Source organism: Protomyctophum parallelum (assembly GCF_964188405.1).
Source record: "Protomyctophum parallelum genome assembly, chromosome: 12".
NCBI lineage: Eukaryota > Metazoa > Chordata > Actinopteri > Myctophiformes > Myctophidae > Protomyctophum > Protomyctophum parallelum.
In genome coordinates, this window is record NC_139712.1 from 10142950 (window position 1) to 10165816 (window position 22867).

At 43.2% G+C, this 22867-nt stretch overlaps 2 protein-coding genes across 2 annotated transcripts in view; one reads left to right on the forward strand and one right to left on the reverse strand.

Moving 5' to 3' along the window:
- vav3 (vav guanine nucleotide exchange factor 3) overlaps nt 1-22867 on the forward strand; it is a gene marked incomplete at both ends in the record, with an annotated part of 199015 nt that overhangs the window by 131307 nt on the left and 44841 nt on the right.
- LOC310868107 (uncharacterized protein) lies at nt 13688-21234 on the reverse strand (the record flags this gene model as incomplete). The annotated part of the gene is made up of 5 exons (XM_083778371.1): nt 13688-13818; nt 14380-14476; nt 14587-14675; nt 15002-15032; nt 20890-21234. 5 exons carry the CDS (start codon nt 21232-21234, stop codon nt 13688-13690), a joined length of 693 nt encoding a protein of 230 aa, XP_083634497.1.

The following is a 22867-nucleotide window of genomic DNA, read 5'->3' on the forward strand; positions in this document are numbered from 1 at the left end:
GGAACCAATAAATGGCCGCCGGTTCAGTGAAAACACCACCAAGGTTCCAAGAATCTAGAACGGAACCAGTTAGTTCTAGAATCAAAAGTTAGAACCTAAACGTATTTTGCTGGAAGAGAGTGGGAGACTTTTCCACTTCCGGTCAATTTCCTGTGATGCGTTGTGAGCTTGTAGATCTGCTTTGTGAGCTTGTAGATCTGCTATGTTTGGTGAAGAGACTTGTGAGCTTGTAGATCTGCTATGTTTGGTGAAGAGACTTGTGAGCTTGTAGATCTGCTGTTTGGTGAAGAGACTTGTGAGCTTGTAGATCTGCTGTTTGGTGAAGAGACTTGTGAGCTTGTAGATCTGCTGTTTGGTGAAGAGACTTGTGAGCTTGTAGATCTGCTGTTTGGTGAAGAGACTTGTGAGCTTGTAGATCTGCTGTTTGGTGAAGAGACTTGGCATACTGTATAGGCAGAAAAGGAACACACCACCAAGTGAAGTGACGTAGATGAATTCCCAAATATTATCACAGTATTCCGAGGCACCCCATCCTGGGACTGCTGAGTGCAGCGGCTGCATGTCTCCACCGGAGGCGCCGTTGTCCATGTTTCCACAGGCTTTCGTTTTTAATAGCTGTTTTATTGTGGGGGGGAGAGTCAGGCAGACAGGCAGACAGGCAGACAGGCAGACAGACAGACAGACAGACAGACAGAGATCTTTTTGGGAGGCACATGAATGAGACGAACATTAATAGTCCATAGACTTGTCTGCCAGGTGTCTGACAGCCAGGCGGTGAACGGGGCCACGAGCAGCACCGCTCCAGAATGTGGGCCAACCGTCTGGCTGTCTGGACTCTGGGTGTGCGTGTGTGTGTGTGTGTGTGTGTGTGTGTGTGTGTGTGTACGCACTTGTGTTGACATGTGATGTGACTGTCGGACTGCTCCGGTTTGCAAACCTCTACTCAACTCAACTCCCACATGCCCAAACTCACACAAAGGCACACACACGCGCACGCACGCACGCACGCACGCACACACGCACGCACGCACGCACGCACGCACGCACGCACGCACGCACGCACGCACGCACACACGCACGCACACACACACACACACACACACACACACACACACACACTCGGCCTGTCAGAGAGGGTGGGGCAGAGGAGGAGGAGGAGGAGGGGGGGGGGGGGGGGGGGGGGGGGTCAGTGTCGGTTTTTCATTCATGTATAATTGATAGAGAAAAGTGCTGAATCTTTTTAGGAATACACTTACTTTTTGTTTTTGGCAACCACCATGCTGCTGAGTTGCAAATAAAACATCCCTTTTCCTAATTCACCATTGATTAGACTTCCATATCGATTTATATTTAAGAAGGACGTATTTCTAAACTAAATGTGTTTTAATCCCATCGTTCACTATGTTGTTGATTTAATTTAAGCCTCCAAATAGTCAGGTTGTCGTTTCATCTTCTTAACAGGATATACAGCGACCAATAATCCCAACTATGTATTAACCCATTTTTGGTGTTAGCATTATGTTATGCTTTAGCTATTTAAAAAATAGCAGATCTACAAGCTCATAGCGCGCCACCGAGTGGCGCGCTACGAGCTTGTAGGTCTGCTATTTTTTTTTTAAATCGAAGAACGACTGACACATCACAGAAACATAGCTTTTTCATAAAACTGTCATTTTCAAACAGACATTTTTTTAGAATCTGATCTCAGGTCAGAATGGGTTAAAATAAAGGCTCTGTTCAACTCTCCTCTGGGTGAAATGAGCTGCAAAAACAAGTTGAATGTTTTATTATAGGCATAACAGGCACGGACCACCATTTAATTACATTTAGCCTCTCAGACCCAAAACAAGAATGTTTTCTTATCGTTGGAAGCCCACAATTCAACGCTGTATGGATATCGGTGCCACTGGTTGAGAACCACTGACATGTGACTAAAGGGAATCATTAGAATCATAATCCCTATAAAGTGTCATGTCCTGTCACACATGCTATAACCCATTTTGGGTGGGAACCCCTTTTGGTGTTTGTATAGAGCTTGTAGGTCTGCTATTTTTGAAAAATCGAAGAACGACTGACACAGAAACATAGCTTTTTCAGAAAACTGTCAGGATGTAGAAGACACTTTTTTAATCTGATCTCAGGTCAGAATGGGTTGGAGTCAAAACCGTTTATACTGACAGCTGTCATATTGAGGAATGCCTGTCTGAATGTCGCACCGACACACCAGACCAATACACTCTAAAATACTCAGATGATACAGTTTTGATTTCTCTCCTAGATAGTTCCAGTGATCCTGGACTGCACCAACACAGAGTAAATAAGGTGGTTGAATGGAGTGATAACAACGCTCTCATCATTAACACAAAAAAGACAGAAGAGATTGTTTTTGGTGCACCACCAGAGATACACAGATCCCCCATTACTATTCATGGTGAACCGATCAACCAGGTATGTTCGTACAAATACCTAGGAGTAGTAATAGACCATCTTTTGTCATGGAACGATCAGATTGATTCAGTGTGTAAGAAAACAAAGCAAAGAATCTACTTCCTTCGCCGTCTAAGATCCTTCGGTGCTAGTAGACGGATTCTTCTTTTGTTCTTCACTATGAGTGTTCTTCAGTACTGTAGTAGCACCTGGTATGGATGTACTGTACTGTATACTACTGTTATTAATCAGTACTGTAGTACCACCTGGTATGGATGTTTGTCTGCAGCCCTAAAGTCCCAACTGCTGCAACAACTGAACATTTGTTCAAAGATTGTTGGACAACAACATCAGAAACTTTATACATCCACGTATGATAACAGCATCCTAAGATTAGCAAGGAATATCACCTCTAATACTAAGCATGTGTTGTATGGAGAATATAGGTTGCTGCCTTCAGGAAGGAGATATGGTGTACCAGCATATACAATAAGGTCAGACTAAAGAGGTCCTTTTGTCCACCAGTCGACCTTGAGGCTTAATCAGGAGATGTAGTAGCCACGGGATAATCTAAGCGGTGGATATTGCTCTTGTCTTCATGTATGTAAATTGTCTTGTTCTTTGTGTTTTGTATGTGTGTTTCTGCATACTTGGCTGCTGTGTCGCAAGACAAATGTCAGTGTGAGCTGACAGTAAAGTACTATATCATATCATATAATCATTATAGCATAATGGAATAGCTTTATTTGGCAAATGCCCTTCTTATGGTCTTTGCTAGCATCCTATAGCAGTCCCTATTCTGAGCCAATGTCATTATAGGGTCAAATAATTAAAAAGAAATTCAGGAAAGTTAAAACATTAAAACAAAATCACACCAGTGTGAACCGAGTGGTGCAACTCCCGTCTATTGGTTCTCTGTATCGTTCCAATTTGTATCGTTCCAATTTCTTCTCTGTGTCGTTCCAATTTCTTCTCTGTATCGTTTGCGTCCAGCAGGTGGCAGCCACGTCACATACTTCTCTCGTTCCAATTTCACGCATGCGCACACCACTCGTGCTCACACAGGTACACACATCACAAACAGGTACACGGGCACACGGACATTGCATGCTGGATGTAGAAGTGGTTGCACCACTTAAAAATGCAAATATTTCCAAATATAGTGGAAATAGCATATCTATCTGCAAGCTCGAGCTGCCCGGTGGGCACTGGCCTATACTTGGAACGATGCAAGTTGGAAATGCATGCCACTGCACCCAGATTAGTATTACGTCTGTGTCCCTTTTTAGAGATGCCCGATAGAGCCTCTACACTGGCCTACTTGGAACGATGCAAGTTGGAAACGCATGCCCCTGCACGCATGCCCCTGCACCCAGATAGTATTATGTCTGTGTCCCTTGTATGCCCGCAAGAGTTCTTTGTCAGGCATGCCCAAATATGGGCATGCCTGACGCAGACAGTCAGAATGACGTCGGAACAGGCCAGCTCCATATATGGACTCAGGGGGGGCCCTGTCCAGAGCCTGTAGATAACAAACATTAACCCATTCTGACCTGAGATCAGATTCATACGAGGTTTCCACTGGACACACACTGGTCTGATTAACCCATTCTGACCTGAGATCAGATTCTAAAAATGTCAGTCGTTCTTCGATGTTTTAAAAAAAGAGCAGACGTACAAGCTCATATCGCGCCACTCAGTGGCGCGATATGAGCTTGTAGATCTGCTATTTTTCAAAAGCTAAAGCATGACATGATGCTGACACCAAAATGGGTTCCCGTTCAGAATGGGTTAAATTCCATAGACTTGGTTGGCATTATTGGATCTTAAAACCATTATTATGGCCAGAATACAAAAATGGTGCCGATGAGAAATGCCGTGCAAATTGACGTTGTTTAGGCGTGCATGGCAACAGTTTGTGTTGCGTGTGATTTCACACCAGGATATATAAGATGATGACTTGTGTTTATACTGACTGTTCACGTCGAGAGAGAGAGAGAGAGAGACTGGCAGACAGACAGACAGACAGACAGAGTGATGTTGTCTTGGACCGTTTCCAAAGCAGGAGGATTAAAGCGAGCCTCTCATGCTGTTGTAGCATTGAGGAACAAACTGTATTCCTTTGGAGGCAACTATGATGGAGAGAACGACATGGAACAGATGGGTGTCCATGTCTTCAACACAGTGTCTTTATGCTGGAAGAAGTTACCTCCAGTGAGTCCTGGAAGAGGAGAGGGTCACCTTGAGGTTCCATCCAGGCGCTATGGCAGCACAGCTGTGTTGGTTGAAGATACAGTCTACATCTGGGGAGGGGAGCCTTACTGCAATGTGCTTTATGCATTTGATGTGGACGCCCACATTTGGTCGAAACCCAGCAGGGTTTCTGGGACTGTTCCAGAGGAGAGGAGCCTCCACTCAGCCTGTGTGTTGGGGAAGGTCATGTTTATCCATGGAGGATTCAAGCTGACTGGATACATTAATGACATGTACAAGTTGGACACCAGCACAATGGTCTGGTCCTTAATTAACACCAGAGGAACTCCACCTCCTGCTTCAGGATATCACTCTGCTACCATCATTGGGACAAAGATGTTTGTATTTGGGGGCTACATGGGGAGCTACATGGGGGGTCAGCACTACAACACCATCAGAGTGTTTGACACAGAGTCCGACCTCTGGCTGAGCACACCTTCTGCACAGCTTCGTCCAAAAAGACGCAGTCATCATTCAGCCTTTACCTACAATGGAGAACTGTACATATTTGGTGGCCTCAACCACAATAAGACCTTCAATAATCTATGGAAATTCAACCCAGAGACCTTAACCTGGAAGAAGGTTGAGCCCAAAGGGAAAGGCCCGCGTCCAATGCCTTGTATGTGCTGTTGCATGATGGGAGATCGTATCATCCTCTTTGGAGGTTACTCCAAACGTATACCCATAGATGACCTGTTCATCTTAGACCTGAGTCCTACTCTTAAGACGTTATGTAAGCTAGCAGTTATCCAGTACGGTCTGGATCAGACTGAACTCCCACACAACATCAGGTGGGAACTGGTAGCCATGACAACCAACAGCGTGCCCACTGCCAACAAGGTCACTAAAAGAAGGAAAAACAGAAAGCATTGAGTCAACTAAACCAGACCCCATGTGACCAGTCTATGACGTCACTCATGTGCAGTATGACATCACCACTATGACGCCTGTCATCTCCATATTTGGGCAGCCCAAATCAAGGTTGTATAATGAATGTCCTGCATCTGAATTATGCTCAATAAAATGTACGGTTTAATTTGGACTGAGCAAAGATTGCACTTAAATAGAGCGCTGAACTATGACGTTCTTTACACATATCCTACCTGGGTTGCTTTTTCTTTTTTTTTCACCTTTTTTGCCTGGCATTCATTGTGTGTTCGGCCTGTGACGTCATGTGTGTGGCTAAGTCTATGGACTTTGTAAGACGTAAATGCTTCTGTACATCAACGTCAATTGCTAAATCAATGGAAAATGACGTAAGTGGCCGGGTATGGCATGCTGCGCTGTGGGCGACCATGAGGAAGTATAACATCAGAACTAACCTTGTCACTGTCATACAACAACTGTACAACAAAGCTACCAGCGCAGTCATCTACAACGGAGCTATCGGAGACTGGTTCAGGACAACGATTGGAGTGCGCCAAGGACGCCTTCTCTCACCCATTCTCTTTAACATTGTTCTGGAGCGTATCATGACGGATGCCCTGGCAGACCATGAAGGAACTGTCAGCATATAGGAGGCAGACCAATCACCAACCTCCGCTTTGCGGACGACATTGATGGGCTAGCTGGAGAAGAAAAAATAACTTGCCAGCCTAGTGGAAAGGCTTGACAACACTTCCCGAGCCTATGGAATGGAAATCCATGCCGACAAAACCAAAATGATGACCAACAACGTCAGCGGCATCCGCTCAGACATCCAAGTCAACGGACAGTCACTGGACACGGTCTCCAGCTTCAAATATCTTGGAGCAATCGTGTCCGATGAAGGTTCCAAACGGGAAGTCCTTGCCAGAATTGCACAAACAACAACAACTGCTGCCCTGGCAAAACTCAAGCCCATATGGAAAGACAAAAACATCAGTCTGACATCAAAGGTGAGACTGCTGCGATCACTCGTCATGTCAATCCTTCTCTATGCTTGTGAAACTTGGACTCTTACAGCTGAGCTACAGGGGAGAATACAGAGCATGGAGATGAGATGCTACCGAAGACTCATGGGTATCTCCTACACCCAACATGTCACAAACGAGGAAGTACGGCAAAAGATCAGCCAAGCCATCGGCCCACATGATGACCTTCTGACCACTGTCATGAAGCGTAAACTGAGGTGGTACTATGGACACATCACCAGATCCTCAGGCCTTGCAAAGACCATCCTGCAAGGCACCGTACGAGGTGGCAGGAGAAGAGGGAGACAGAAGAAAAGATGGGAAGATAACATCGGAGAATGGACACACTTGAAACTCAGCGAGGCAATGAGAGCTGCCGAGGACAGAGAGGGATGGAGAGAGCTGGTCAACAGATCGTCTGTGGTGCCCCAACGACCCTCTGGGGTTACGGGATAGGTGAGGTGAGGTGAGATCATCATGATAATAAGCACCTCTCACTTCACCCAAGTGTGATTTTCTTTTTTTAACCCCAGTCAAATGCTCGTGACCCCTGACCTCTGTAGGACATGTTGGTGACCCCTGACCTCTGTAGGACATGCTGTCGACCCCTGCCCTCTGTAGGACATGTTCGTGACCCCTGACCTCTGTAGGACATGCTGGTGACCCTTGACCTCTGTAGGACATGCTGGTGACCCCTGACCTCTGTAGGACATGCTGGTGACCCCTGACCTCTGCAGGACATGCTGGTGACCCCTGACCTCTGTAGGGCATTCTGGTGACCCTTGACCTCTGTAGGACATGCTGGTGACCCCTGACCTCTGTAGGACATGCTGGTGACCCCTGACGTCTGTAGGACATGGTGGTGACCCCTGACCTCTGTTGGACATGGTGGTGACCCCTGACCTCTGTTGGACATGGTGGTGACCCCTGACCTCTGTAGGACATGTTGGTGACCCCTGACCTCTGTAGGACATGCTGGTGACCCCTGACCTCTGTAGGACATGCTGGTGACCCCTGACCTCTGTAGGACATGCTGGTGACACTTGACCTCTGTAGGACATGCTGTCGACCCCTGACCTCTGTGGGACATGTTCTTGACCCCTGACCTCTGTAGGACATGCTGGTGACCCCTGACCTCTGTAGGACATGTTCGTGACCCCTGACCTCTGTATGACATGCTGGTGACCCTTGACCTCTGTAGGACATGCTGGTGACCCCTGACCTCTGTAGGACATGCTGGTGACCCCTGACCTCTGTAGGACATGCTGGTGACCCCTGACGTCTGTAGGACATGGTGGTGACCCCTGACCTCTGTTGGACATGGTGGTGACCCCTGACCTCTGTAGGACATGTTGGTGACCCCTGACCTCTGTAGGACATGCTGGTGACCCCTGACCTCTGTAGGACATGCTGGTGACCCCTGACCTCTGTAGGACATGCTGGTGACACTTGACCTCTGTAGGACATGCTGTCGACCCCTGACCTCTGTGGGACATGTTCGTGACCCCTGACCTCTGTAGGACATGCTGGTGACCCCTGACCTCTGTAGGACATGTTGGTGACCCCTGACCTCTGTAGGACATGCTGGTGACCCCTGACCTCTGTAGGACATGCTGGTGACCCCTGACCTCTGTAGGACATGCTGGTGACCCCTGACCTCTGTAGGACATGCTGGTGACCCCTGACCTCTGTAGGACATGCTGGTGACCCCTGACCTCTGTAGGACATGCTGGTGACCCCTGGTGCCGATGCACCGCCTGTCCATCTCCGAAGAAAACAAAAGCTCATATCGCGCCACCGAGTGGCGCGATACGAGCTTGTAGGTCTGCTATTTTTTGAAATGCAGACAGACAGAATTTCAAAAAAACAGACAGAAATGCAGACAGACAGACAGACAGACAGACAGACAGACATTGTGTTGGACCATTTCCAAAACAGGAGTACCAAAGCGATACTATCATGCTGCTGTAGCAGTGAGGAACAAACTGTATTCCTTTGGAGGCTACTGTGATGGAGGGACCAACATGGAACAGATGGACGTCCATGTTTTCAACACAATGTCTTTATGCTGTGTCACGGGGCAACTGATATATATACCTATTCATAGTTCATATGAACTATGAATAGGCCTCTCTCTCTCTCCCATAGACTGTAAAAAATATGGACAAAGCGTTCCCCGGGTCTAACATGAACGTAAAATGAAGCATTTAATTGTAAGTCGCCATCTTTCTAGATCCGTTTGGGCCCAGCTGAGCCATTGGCTGGCCCAGACACGAGGCGGGACTTCCCCCCCCCCCCCCCCCCCTTCTTCTTAGTTGGTTTTTATTTTGACTCGAGTGGGTGGGGGATCCCGATCATAGACTGTAACGGTAGCCACGCCCCTCAGAACATACGCGACTTTATGGTCATTTATTTTAAATAAATGGGACCATAATTTTCCAAAAAGAATATTATGACATTAGAAATGAGACTTTAAACTAGTGACTAGTGGAAGCAGAAAGTATTCATGACCATGTTTATTAAGCTAAATACAGTCTAGGTGAAGTTGGGCCCAAATACATGGACTTCTATGGGGCTATGGGTTTTTTTTTTTTGGGCCCAATGACAGCGCCACAACAGGCCATTATATGAACTTTCAGGATGTCCTGATTTCCTTAGCCCTCTAACACCCGCATTAATTTCTACTTGCAAAAAATAGATTTCAACCTTACTACTACTTTGTACTACTAGGACTAAGACTAAAAAAATATGTTAAAAAAAATAAAAAAATAAAGTTTGATGAAAAATTTATAATTATATAATAATTATATAATAATATAATAAATTAATAATTTACATTTTGGGGATATCTTTCACAATAATGAATAAAACATGTTCTAGACATTCTAATGATCACAAAAAAACATATATTACAATTATTTTACCTACTTTTATTAGGGTAAAGGTCAAAAGTCTTAGGTTAAAAAATGTTCAAAATCGCACAGAGTCCAGACATTTTTTATTTGTGTGAATTTCAGCCTCTGTTTAGGGTATTAATATGCAAATATCATGACCAATGGCATTGAAATGGCATTGCAATGAACATCACTGATGACGTTTAGGTGAAAAAAGAACAGAAAAAAATTATAATAATTTAGTAATTAAATTAAATAAATGTGTTGCTAAAAAGCAACGCTGGGTCTTAGAGGGTTAGTGGCTTCGCGAAATATCTGTCTGACTGCCCCCCCTGCTCTCTCTCCCGATACCGCCATAACACAATTCTCCTCAGCAAGTCAATCATCTGTAGTCCCCTCTCCCCCCCTGTATCTCTCTGTGGATAATTCCCCAGGTTGAAGAATGCCAATCACATCTCCCCTTGGGGTGTGTGTGTGTGTGTGTGTGTGTGTGTGTGTGTGTGTGTGTGTGTGTGTGTGTGTGTGTGCGTGTGTGCGCGTGTGTGTGTGTGCGTGTGTGTGTGCATGCGTGTGTGTGTGTGTGCGTGTGTGTGTGCGTGCGTGCGTGCGTGGTTAAGCTTCCTTATCCCCTGCACTGCTGAAGCATGTGGATGTCTTGTTTACACTGTCACCAGGCATGGGAAAGCAATTTCACACACAGGCACGCACGCACGCACATACACACACCCACACACTAGTGTACACACGCACAAACACATCCACACTGTACACACACACACACACACACGCACACACACACAGTGAAAAGCCAATATGGAGCCAGACACACACACACACCGTAGCAGTGTGATTCATGGTAGGATATAACATCCTGGGTGTCACACAGTGGAGACCTCTGGTGCTCTTCTTTCAATCCCATATCTGGAGGGACAGAGAGGGAGGGGGGGGGGGTACAGGATAATTCCCCCCCCCCCCCCCCCCCATTTCCTATGTACTTATCCCATTCTGACCTGAGATCAGATTCTATAAATGTCTTCTACATCCTGACAGTTTTCTGAAAAAGCTATGATTCTATGTCAGTGGTTCTATCGATTTTTCAAAAAATAGCAGACCTACAAGCTCGTAGCGCGCCACCGAGTGGCGCGCTACGAGCTTGTAGATCTGCTATTTTTCAATAGCTAAAGCATAACATAATGCTATAACACCAAAAGGGGTTCCCGCCCAAAAATGGGTTAAATAATATACTGTACTATCAATAAAGGCATGAAAAAATTGCCATATATGGAGCGTGTCTTGAATGTATACAGGGTTTGATGAGGCCAGATCAACATTATGGAATGAATTCTGTATACTGGCCATATATGGAGCGTGTCACGGAGGCGTGACGGGACGCGAGATTTCATAGTAAAAACCTGTGGTCGGTGCATTACTATAGAGCGTCGCAGTCCCGCCCCCTTTCAGAACGACGGGTGGCCTAGGAAATGATTCTCCATTCATTTTCTCCATAGGCTTTTCCTAAAGTATTTATTTAAAGACGGTTACGCCGCGGACAAAGACAACTCGCATCGTGACAAATCATGACAATATAACTACAATGTTTTGTGCCGATCAAATAATTTGAAAGAAGAAAATAAAGGCAGGATATATACACCACTATTTGTTTTGTTTTTCTTCTTACTATAATTATTTGATCGGCCCAAAACATCGTAATTATAGTAGAGCTGGGACTCGATTAAAAAAAATGATCTAATTAATCAGAGGCTTTGCGATTAATTAATCTAGATTAATCGCATATCATTATTTGACCCGAGAACAGTGAGAAAGCAATTTTTTCAAATTGATTTGAGTGAATCAATGAATAGTGAATACATAAGTTTAAGCAATAAAACATTGTTTTTGTAGTAATAGGGGTAATAATTATTTATTGAATAATTGCACACAACTGTGCTGTAATCCACGCTACCATCGGATAGCCTTTTAAATCCTATTTCCAATCCACGGGGACAAGCAAAGTGATCTCAGCGGCTTCCCCCAGTCTGGTGAACTGTCTGCGGTTTCTGGTGGTGTTATTGTCTGAAGAGGACACGGACACTTGGTGCGCAGGTCCGTCTGAAAACTGTCCAGTGACAATGTTCCGCGGTGAATAAAATAGTGCGATTAAAATGCTTTAATTTTTTTAATGCATTAATTTTTCTGTAGTTAATTAATCGCAATTAGTCCCGGCCCTAAATTATAGTCCTGATTTATATAAATACATATCTTTTGAAAAGCCTATGGAGAAAATTAACGGAGAATCATTTCCTGGGCCACTCGTCGTTCTGAAAGGGGGAGGGACTGCGACGCTCTATTATGGCAATTACAAATACATGCTACACTAATGGTTAAAAAAATATACTATACAGTAGGTCTGAACTACAGTGTGGGACAAAGGAGATAAAACACACAAATAAGTTACTGTATTTTAATGTGCTGAAATGTAGCCCTGAATGAAATGCACGATGAAGTGTACACTTCACGTTCACATTTAAAAACACGACCTGTAAGGTATGTTTTGTATTTATTTATTATCTTTTATTTGCTTTTAACATTTCGTTTACATACAGTTGTAAAATGCAACTTATAAATAAATAAATATATTTCCTAACTGAACAATTCCAACCCTTCCCCGACCCTTCCTAGTACAAGAAACTATCAAATGGCATGATTATCTTTTTGACCATGATTATCTGTGCTACAACACGAATAAAATAAACAGGACAAGAATGACAAGCAGACAGATATGACATCAACAATCTCCGTTATGCTTCAATTAGCTCTCTCCAGTTCTTGTCCTGTAATATTTGGTATGTAATCCATCGCCCGACCCCAGATCTTCTGAAAGTGCAATGTTTTTCCTTTCACATTATACATGATTATTTTCCGGTGTGCAATAGGTATGAAAATTCTACCCAAGTAGTGACTGACACTATGTCAAGGTCAAGATTATTAAATGTCCCAAACTGGTCAATTAATTAAAAAACAAAAATTGGGTCTTGAGCGACATTGGGAACCACATATACTGCTCTAGATGTTGAAAACACTGATGTGCATGTCTGAGTTTTCCAAAGACAATAAATGCTACACTAATAGTTCAAAATGTAGACTATACTATACATCCGTATAATCCTACTATAACAGATAAGACTGAATGAAATCCTGCGTTCACATTTTAACCACATTCAGGACGGGAACCCCTTTGCGTTTTAAGCATTGTTATTCTTTAGCTTTTGAGATCTACGAGCTTGTAGATCTGCTATTTGAGGGGAAAATATGTGAAAATATTTGCTTCTGAGGCAGGGGGGTCCCTGGAACAACATATGTTTAGATGGGGGTCCGCGACCAAATACAGATAATTCTGGGGGTCCTTGACATGAAATACTTTAAGAACGACTGACATATAAACATGTTTTGCAGAACAACTGACATAGAAACATATGTTTTTCAGAAGACATTTTGCAGAACGACTGACATAGAAACATACGTTTTTCAGAAGACATTTTGTAGAATCGACCTCAGGTCTAAATGGGTTCAAACACGACCTGTACATTCTACCCAAGGATCCACTAGGCAAAGCAAAGTAAAAAGAACAAAAGTACTGACATCGTCTCAAGGTCAACTTTATTAGTATGTGTCCCAAACGGGTCAATTCATTTTTTTACATGCACGTCCCTGTTAGGTAACATTACTGTAAACCACCACCAGGGGGGGCTGCAGTGCACCCTGACCAAACAGTAGAGCCGCATTGAAGTCACATTAGGGGGTGATATGAGGCCTCACATTAGGGGGTGATATGAAGTCTCACATTAGGGGGTGATATGAGGATCAGGCCATGGAGGCTCTCCATTAGCTCAAGATCTCCTTTATCTCTCCACAATACAATCTAATATATTCCACAATCTGCGATAATGATCTCCTTGTAGGGCTCCCCAGACGTAGTCCCATAAGTCTCAATCTTCTTGATCACATCCATTCCTTCGACGACTTCGCCAAACACAACATGCTTTCCATCCAGCCTATGGGAAGAATGAAGCAGAAGATCAATGAAAAACTATTCCAACCTTTTTCTATAAAGTATTTTTTTTAATGATATGCTTTAGTTATTGAAAAATCTAACAACTGACATAGAAACATAGCTTTTTCAGAAAACTGTCAGGATGTAGAAGATTTTTTTAGAATCTCATCTCAAAATGGTTTAATGACGGCACAGTCGTTTGCTGTGAGGGCTGAGTCTACATACCAGGGTGTTGGCCCTAAGGTGATGAAGAACTGAGATCCATTGGTGTCCGGTCCGGAGTTGGCCATGGACAAGAGTCCTGAGACAGAGATAAGCAACCGTCAGTGGTGAAAAATGTATTCAGAATGAATTCATTCCGAACAGAGAATCATACCCAACTGTTTACATGGAACCTGAATACAAGTATTCCTATTCCTCAATTGTTTACATGACCAAAGCATTCAGAATATAACTTTGGACTATAGAGATGGCCAACCCATAACCGTTATCCCTTAAGAAATGAATAACCGACAAAACACTAACGGCTATAGAGCGTCCCTCCCCCTCTCAGAACAACGAGTGGCCCAGGAAATGAATCTCAATGTATTTTTCCCACAGGCTTTTCTTAAAGTATTTATGTAAAGACTGTTACGCCGCGGACAAAGCCAACTCTGATCGTGACAAATCATGACAATGAACACAATATTTTGGGCCGATCAAATCATTAGAAAGAAGAAAATAAAGGCAGGAGACAACACCATTTGTTTTGTTTTTCTTCTTATAAATTAAATCTTCAAGTGGAATGCTACCCCAGGAGAACAGTGAGTGAGGGAGAACAGCCTTCATCTACCACTGAGCAAAGCTTAAATATACACCGTACCTTCTCTATTGTGCTTCAGATAGAAGTTCTCATCGGCGAACTTGCCTCCATAGATAGACATTCCTCCAGTTCCGTCACCTCTGGTGAAATCCCCGCCCTTTAAACATGAAAAACAACACGTTGACTCCATGATATCCACACTAGCATTCTGTGTGCTGGTTTAGTTTCCACTTATTGATGAGGAATAATCAAATCATGTCAGCTTACCTGCAACACGTACCCAGGAATCACCTTGTGAAAACGTGATCCCTTGTAACCAAAACCCTTCTCTCCAGTGCTCAGGGCTCTGAAGTTCTCTGTGAGTAAAACAATAGTTTAGACACTCGCATGTGTTAAGATGTGTGAACTGTGAAGTCATACAAGGTTGCAGCCTGCTTGGTATGGTATGTGATGCAGGCATTGTAAGACCTTTTTCCCCACAGCCAATTTGACATGAAATAAATACAGATTAGATGTGTGTCCAATGCTAAAATACAGTTGCTATTGAGCTTGTTGTTCTCAGTGGAAAGATTCTACACCGAATGCAACTGAATCTCCAATTATTAGCATCTGTTTAGCAACTCTCTCATGTCTCATGTCAACATGATTGCCATGTAGCAACAGCGTAGCCTAGTAGGATTACCTGCTGTTTTGGGCACGACATCCGCAAACAACTGCAAGAATAAGAAAGATAAATTACAGAAAGTAGGAAGAAATACTGAAATTACTTTTTATTCCTACATGCTATACTTTGGACCGTAATATGTTATGCTTGTTTAGATTATTATATAAGACTAAGAACTGAAGACATACTCACTGACCTCAAAGATTACTCTTCCTAATGACTCGCCGTCTGCAGTAATGTCAAAGAAAACCCTGTAGCGCCTGCTGGCCGCTACAGGACCACAGCTGCACATCAGTGTGGCGGTGAACGCCAACAAACATAGTTTGATCCGGTTTGATAAGGAAAGCATCTCTGAACTGAAACAGACTTTACTTTAGTTATTAAACTGCAACAACAAAAAAGGTCACGTGTGTTAATCTCTACGCATGGAAGAATGCAAGCAGCCCATAGAGTTATAGATGTAGTCCTGTTAGAATGTTAGCCACCTGTTTCCTAAGGAGCATATTATATACTGGGAGGGAAACCACACCCCCTTTATGTGGGGTTCACTTCCTCCACACAGCTGATTGTAATCACTTAACAAGCACCATGTGATCCCCATCCCCCCCCCCCCCCCCCCCCCCACGCAGAGGTTGAGGGTTGAAACGGTATAGCCACTAAGGATTATAATGTAATATAAACAGTAGCCACTAAGGAGTATAATGAAAGGAATAGAAGTGAAGAACGATTCATTACAAGGCTAAGGGTCTGGCCACACTGGGTTAGACAGAACCCTTTTTACTATGGGTAAGGCAGAGAGCAATAGAGGTATATGCGCGTGACATCATCGTACCTGGAAGTTATGCGGGAACGCCCACTGAGTGGCAAAAAACTACTTTCTGGCCTTTAATGACAGCCCATTCATCCACACAGAAAAGTCCTGTCTGATTGCATTAAACAATGTCAAACTCACCGACATTGCAGCTGTACGAAAAGCTTGAATTATCCTCTTTCTATCTGCAAAGTTTTTGTTTCATAAAAATCCACCATAGTGTTGTGGGAAATACGAAGACTCAAATCTATATAGTATATGGTTCCATGCTAGTCTGTCTGGTCGTGTCTGTGAGCAACGACACCTTGGCCTGAAAGCCTGTCTCAATCCAATCAAGTTTTATGTAAAAGGCTATGTCACACCTATTGTTTGTTATGAGACCCTGCTGGGCCTGAATAGGTATCACTAGGTAGTTCCTGTCTCGGGGGGGGGGGACACAGCCATTGTATTGTACCTTTGTGATGGTCAACTGGGAACTGAGAGAGAATGTTGAGGGATACAGGCTAGGCCTGCTAGACTAAGGCCTCTTTTAGACGGCGACCATCTCCATATAACACGTCAAAGTCCCGTTGCGTTCTCATTTTTTCTTACCCTTTACACGAGAACGCACACGTTATGATATGATGTGCTATTATGCTATACTGTCGCTAGGTGGCGATAACGGGCTGCCAAATAGACAGGTCACCCACGTACAAGAAGAAGAAACCTTCACGCAAGCCTGCGCAACACGGCTCTGGGCGCGCCACGGGATGGTATATATTTTATAATACATTAGGCTACATAAACGCTGCTGCCGCGGCTGCCGTCTATCACAAGGCTTTTTATTTACATCATGGTTTTACATTCAACATCGCTGATGAGCAGAACTTTGTAGGCGAGGAGGGAGGCTTGTTCAGGAACTCCATTATATCATATTTCATAATGATATGGCTCTGCATCAATGTAATAAACATATGCGCTGTGAGCCAACATGAGCCATGATGTCATAAGTTTTGCGGATTCACCATTTTGCCTGTTTATATGGAGACCATAGGAAACGGTGTTCTGAATGATTTCCACTCTGGGAGGCGGTTTCACTTCGATGCGTTTTCACCTCCTGAGAACACCGTTCTCGTCTAAATGACAGCGCTAAACGGTACTTTATTTTGCCGTTTTTTATGAACACCATCCTCGTGTAAATAGCACCTGAGAGATGTTGTTTAGAGAGAGATGGAACTGAGAGAGAATGTTGAGGGAGACAGGCTAGGCCTGCTAGACTGAGAGATGTTGTTTAGAGAGAGATGGAACTGAGAGAGAATGTTGAGGGATACAGGCTAGGCCTGCTAGACTGAGAGATGTTGTTTAGCTTGTTGCTGTTCTTCTGAATAAACTTCTAAGATATACCTTCACCCGGATGGACATATATTGATTTCCATAACAATAGAAACATTATGAGCTACTTTCTGTCAAGAAATGCCCTGCATTTGATTATTTTTCTGAGTGTCAGAGTTTGGAAGTGCTTGTTTTCAATAACACAACATGTTGCTGCCTCCTGCATTATGTGACATTTAGAAACAGGTGGTACGGCAGGACGGTGGAGTGATTTCCAACGAGCGCTCCCAAACTCCAACACTCCATGCTGCTCAATGTGTTGCCACTCAGTCTAGATGACGGGGGGCGTGTCCTGATGGGAAAATCATGCCTGTGCATACTCTCTATACATGTGGAAGTTGTCTTTGTACTATGGGTAAGGCAGAGAGGTGGAAGTTGTGGGGAAATAGAAAAGGTTGAGTGTTTTATTGAACTGTCATAGGTACATAGAGGAAAGAGCACAATTGAAGGACAAAGTTAACCCTGAAACAACAACAGCGTTGCAATACTACAACATATTTTAATTAAAAAAAGATATTTAATATGTTTTTACCTAGAGTAAAAGCTATCGGTGATGTTCATTGCAATTGCATTGCCTTTGGTCCTGCTATTTGCGTATAAATAAAATACCCCCAGAGGCTGAAATTAACACAATCTTTTCTTTTTTTTTAACCTATGGCCTTTAACCTTAAAAGTAAAATAACTAATATATGTTTTTGTGATCATTAGAATGTCTAGAACATGTTTTATTAATTATTGTGAAAGATATCCCCCAAATGTAAAGTATTAATTCATTATTATAATAAATGTGCATAAAAAGTCCTAGTAGTAAAAAGTAGTAGTAAGGTTGAAATCGTATTTTTTTTAGTAATGAATCCGGGTTTTACAGGGTTAATGATGCATGACGGGAATGGGATTTGTCAGGGATTCTTGGAGCAGAGGGAAAGAGCTTGTAGATCAGATTTATTTTTAAAGATTTTTTCCCGGCTTACGCCTTTTATTGGTTTTTTGAAGGGACAGACAGTAGACTGACAGGAAACGGGAGAGAGATGGGGGGGGGGATAACATGCAGTAAAGGCCGTGTCGGGCTCGGGAGTCGAACCCGCGGCACACTGCGACTGGATTACCAGTCGGGTGCCCAGACGGTTACGCCACCGCCTAGGCCTAGATCTGCTATTTTTTAGGGGAAAATATTTGCTTCTGAGGCAGGGGGCGGTCCCTGGAACAACATCTTTTTGGATGGGGGTCCGCGACCAAATACAGATAATTCTGGGGGTCCTTGACATGAAATACTTTAAGAACGACTGACATATAGAAACATATGTTTTTCAGAAGACATTTTGTAGAATCGACCTCAGGTCTAAATGGGTTCAAACACGACCTGTACATTCTACCCAAGAATCCACTAGGCAAAGCAAAGTAAAAAGAACAAAAGTACTGACATCGTCTCAAGATCAACTTTATTTAGTATGTGTCCCAAACGGGTCAATTCATTTTCTTTACATGTACGTCCCCGTTAGGTAAAATCACTGTCAACCACCACCAGGGGGGGCTGCAGTGCACCCTGAGCAAACAGTAGAGCCGCATTGAAGTCTCACATTAGGGGGTGATATGAGGACCAGACCATGGAGGCTCTCCATCAGCTCAAGATCTCCTTTATCTCTCCACAATCTGCTATATTTCTCCACAATCTGCGATAATGATCTTCTTGGAGGGCTTCCCAGACCTAGACCCATAAGACCCAATCGTCTTGATCACATCCATTCCTTCGACGATTTCGCCAAACACAACATGCTTTCCATCCAGCCTATGGGAAGAATGAATCAGAAGATCAGTGGAAAAAAAAAAAGTTTTATTTTTTTCTTTCATTAGAATTAAAAATGAGGCAGCAATCAAACACAAATGTTTGGTCAAACCATGTGACTCCCATTGGAATTGCATTGTGGCAGCCATTAATCACAGCACAGTAGTTTGCTATGTGAGGCCTGCGTCTACATACAAGGGTGTTGGCCTTAAGGTGATGATGAACTGAGATTCATTAGTGTCCGGTCCGGAGTTGGCCATGGACAAGAGTCCTGAGACACAGAGATAAGCAACAGTCAGTGGTGAAAAATGTATTCAGAATGAATTCATTCCGAACAGAGAATCATACCCAACTGTTTACATGGAACCTGAATACAAGTATTCCTATTCCTCAATTGTTTACATGACCAAAGCATTCAGAATATAACTTTGGACTATAGAGATGGCCAACCCATAACCGTTATCCCTTAAGAAATGAATAACCGACAAAACACTAACGGCTATAGAGCGTCGCAGTCCCTCCCCCTCTCAGAACAACGAGTGGCCCAGGAAATGAATCTCAATGTATTTTTCCCACAGGCTTTTCTTAAAGTATTTATTTAAAGACTGTTACGCCGCGGACAAAGCCAACTCTGATCGTGACAAATCATGACAATTAACACAATATGTTGGTCCGATCAAATCATTAGAAGAAAATAAAGGCAGGAGACAACACCATTTGTTTTGTTTTTCTTCTTATACATTAAATCTTCAAGTGGAATGCTACACCAGGAGAACAGTGAGTGAGGGAGAACAGCCTTCATCTACCACTGAGCAAAGCTTAAATATACACCGAACCTTTTCTATCGTGCTCCAGATAGAAGTTCTCATCTTTGAACTTGCCTCCATAGATAGACATTCCTCCAATATCCCCGCCCTTTAAAACATGAAAAACAACACGTTGACTCCATGATATCCACACTAGCATTCTGTGTGCTGGTTTAGTTTCCACTTATTGATGAGGAATAATCAAATCATGTCAGCTTACCTGCAACATGTACCCAGGAATCACCCTGTGAAAACTTGATCCCTGGTAACCAAAACCCTTCTCTCTAGTGCACAGCTGTCTGAAGTTCTCTGTGAGTAAAACAATAGTTAAGACACTCACATGTGTTAAGATGTGTGAACTGTGAAGTCATACAAGGTTGCAGCCTGCTTGGTATGGTATGTGATGCAGGCATTGTAAGACCTTTTTCCCCACAGCCAATTTGACATGAAATAAATACAGATTAGATGTGTGTCCAATGCTAATAAACAGTTGCTATTGAGCTTGTTGTTCTCAGTGGAAAGATTCTACAACACCAAATGCAACTGAATCTCCAATTATTAGCATCTGTTTAGCAACTCTCTCATGCAGTGGCGTGCACAGACATTTAGAGGGGCAGGTGCTCAAGTGAAAAAAGGGCACATTGTGCAGCGCATGGAACCGTCCGGTTGCCTTAATAGTGAGATTTATAGATTTTTTGGGGGCCTAAATAATATATTGGATATTTTTTTATCAAGAATTGATCAATGTCACCATGGTCCACATACTATACAATGTACTGTACACTGTACAAAAAAAAATATATATATTTTGTTTTCTCTTTTTTTCCCAAAAGGGCACATTGCCAAATGGGCAGGGGGTGCTCTAGCACCCCCTAGTGTCTATATGTGCACGCCACTGCTCTCATGTCAACATGATTGCCATGTAGCCACAGTGTAGCCTAGTAGGATTACCTGCTGTTATGGGCACGGCATACGCAAACAACTGCAAGAATAAGAATAAAGATAAATTACAGAAAGTAGGAAGAAATGCTGAAATTACTTTTTATTCCTACTGGCTATACTTTGGACCGTAACAATATGTTAAGCTTGCTTAGATTATTATGCAAGACTAAGAACTGAAGACATACTCACTGACCTCAAAGGTTACTCTTCGTAATGGCTCGCCGTCTGCAGTAATGTCAAAGTAAACCTTTGGCTTTTTATTGTCTACCAGATGAACGTGATCGTTGGCCAGGTGCTCAATGTTGGCCAGCTGTACAATGTTGGCCAGGTGCTCAATGTTGGCCAGGTGTTCACTGCTGGCCGGGATCTCAAGCAGGTTCTCAATCCTGGTCAGGTTCTCAGGCCTGGTCAGGTTCTCAGGCCTGGTCAGGTTCTCAATGTTGGTCAGGTTCTCAATGCTGGCCAGGTGTTCACTGCTGGCCGGGACGCTGACCGCCGGGATCCCAATGATGGACGCTACAGGACCACAGCTGCACATCATCAGTGTCGCGGTGAACGCCAACAAACATAGTTTGATCCGGTTTGATACGGAAAGCATCTCTGAACTGAAACAGACTTTACTTTAGTTATTAAACTGCAACAGAAAAAAGGTCACGTGTGTTAATCTCTACGCATGGAAGAATGCAAGCAGCCCATAGAGTTATAGATGTAGTCCTGTTAGAATGTTAGCCACCTGTTTCCTAAGGAGCATATTATATACTAGGAGGGAAACCACACCCCCTTTATGTGGGGTTCACTTCCTCCACACAGCTGATTGTAATCACTTAACGAGCACCATGTGATCCCCCCCCCCTCCCATGCAGAGGTTGAGGGTTGAAACGGTATAGCCACTAAGGAGTATAATGTAATATAAACAGTAGCCACTAAGGAGTATAATGTAATATAAACAGTAGCCACTAAGGAGTATAATGTAATATAAACAGTAGCCACTAAGGAGTATAATGTAATATAAACAGTAGCCACTAAGGAGTATAATGTAATATAAACAGTAGCCACTAAGGAGTATAATGTAATATAAACAGTAGCCACTAAGGAGTATAATGTAATATAAACAGTAGCCACTAAGGAGTATAATGTAATATAAACAGTAGCCACTAAGGAGTATAATGTAATATAAACAGTAGCCGCTAAGGAGTATAAAGTAATATAAACAGTAGCCACTAAGGAGTATAATGTAATATAAACAGTAGCCACTAAGGAGTATAATGTAATATAAACAGTAGCCACTAAGGAGTATAATGTAATATAAACAGTAGCCACTAAGGAGTATAATGTAATATAAACAGTAGCCACTAAGGAGTGTAACTGTCCCAGAATGGGAGACAGTGTTTTCAGTTATAAGTATAAGTAATATTAAATATGTTATTTTGTGTGCAACGTTCATGATCATACTTGTATAAAAAGGTTGATTTCGTTATGAATTAATGGATTTTATTCATAATGTTAAAAGGTTTATATCACAAGGTAAAAATGCACCCTTTGGAAGGGAGTCACATGATCAGAGTGTCACGTCATTCACATGACGTCACCTGTCAGTAAGGGGTCAGAGGTCGAACTGAGTTCCTGGAGAGAAGTTGGGAACGTTTTGGGAACGTCAGAGAGAGAGAGAGAGAATTATAGTTCATCTGCACATGGTTCAAAGGCGCACACGGTACATATATTCTTTATTATGCATTATTTTGTATTGTGGTGTGTTGTATATTGCTGTAAATGTGGAACTGCAGACTTTATTGACAAGTTTGACTCATATGTGTGGACTCTCACTAACTAGAGGACTCTGCTTCCTTGTGTATGGACTCAAAAACCTGAACAAAATGTCTTTGTTTCTTTATTATAGTTTTCACGGTGTCTTTGGTGACTGTCAAGAGGAGTATCATGCCTAAATAAAACCAAAATAAGACATCAGTATGATGCGTGGACATTCCATTGAACCTGTGCAGCTACAAGGAGTATAATGAAAGGAATAGAAGGGAAGAACGATTCATTACAAGGCTAAGGGTCTGGCCACACTGGGTTAGACAGAACCCTTTTTACTATGGGTAAGGTAGAGAGCAACACATGTGGAAGTTGTCTTTTTGCTATGGGTAAGGCAGAGAGCAACACATGTGGAA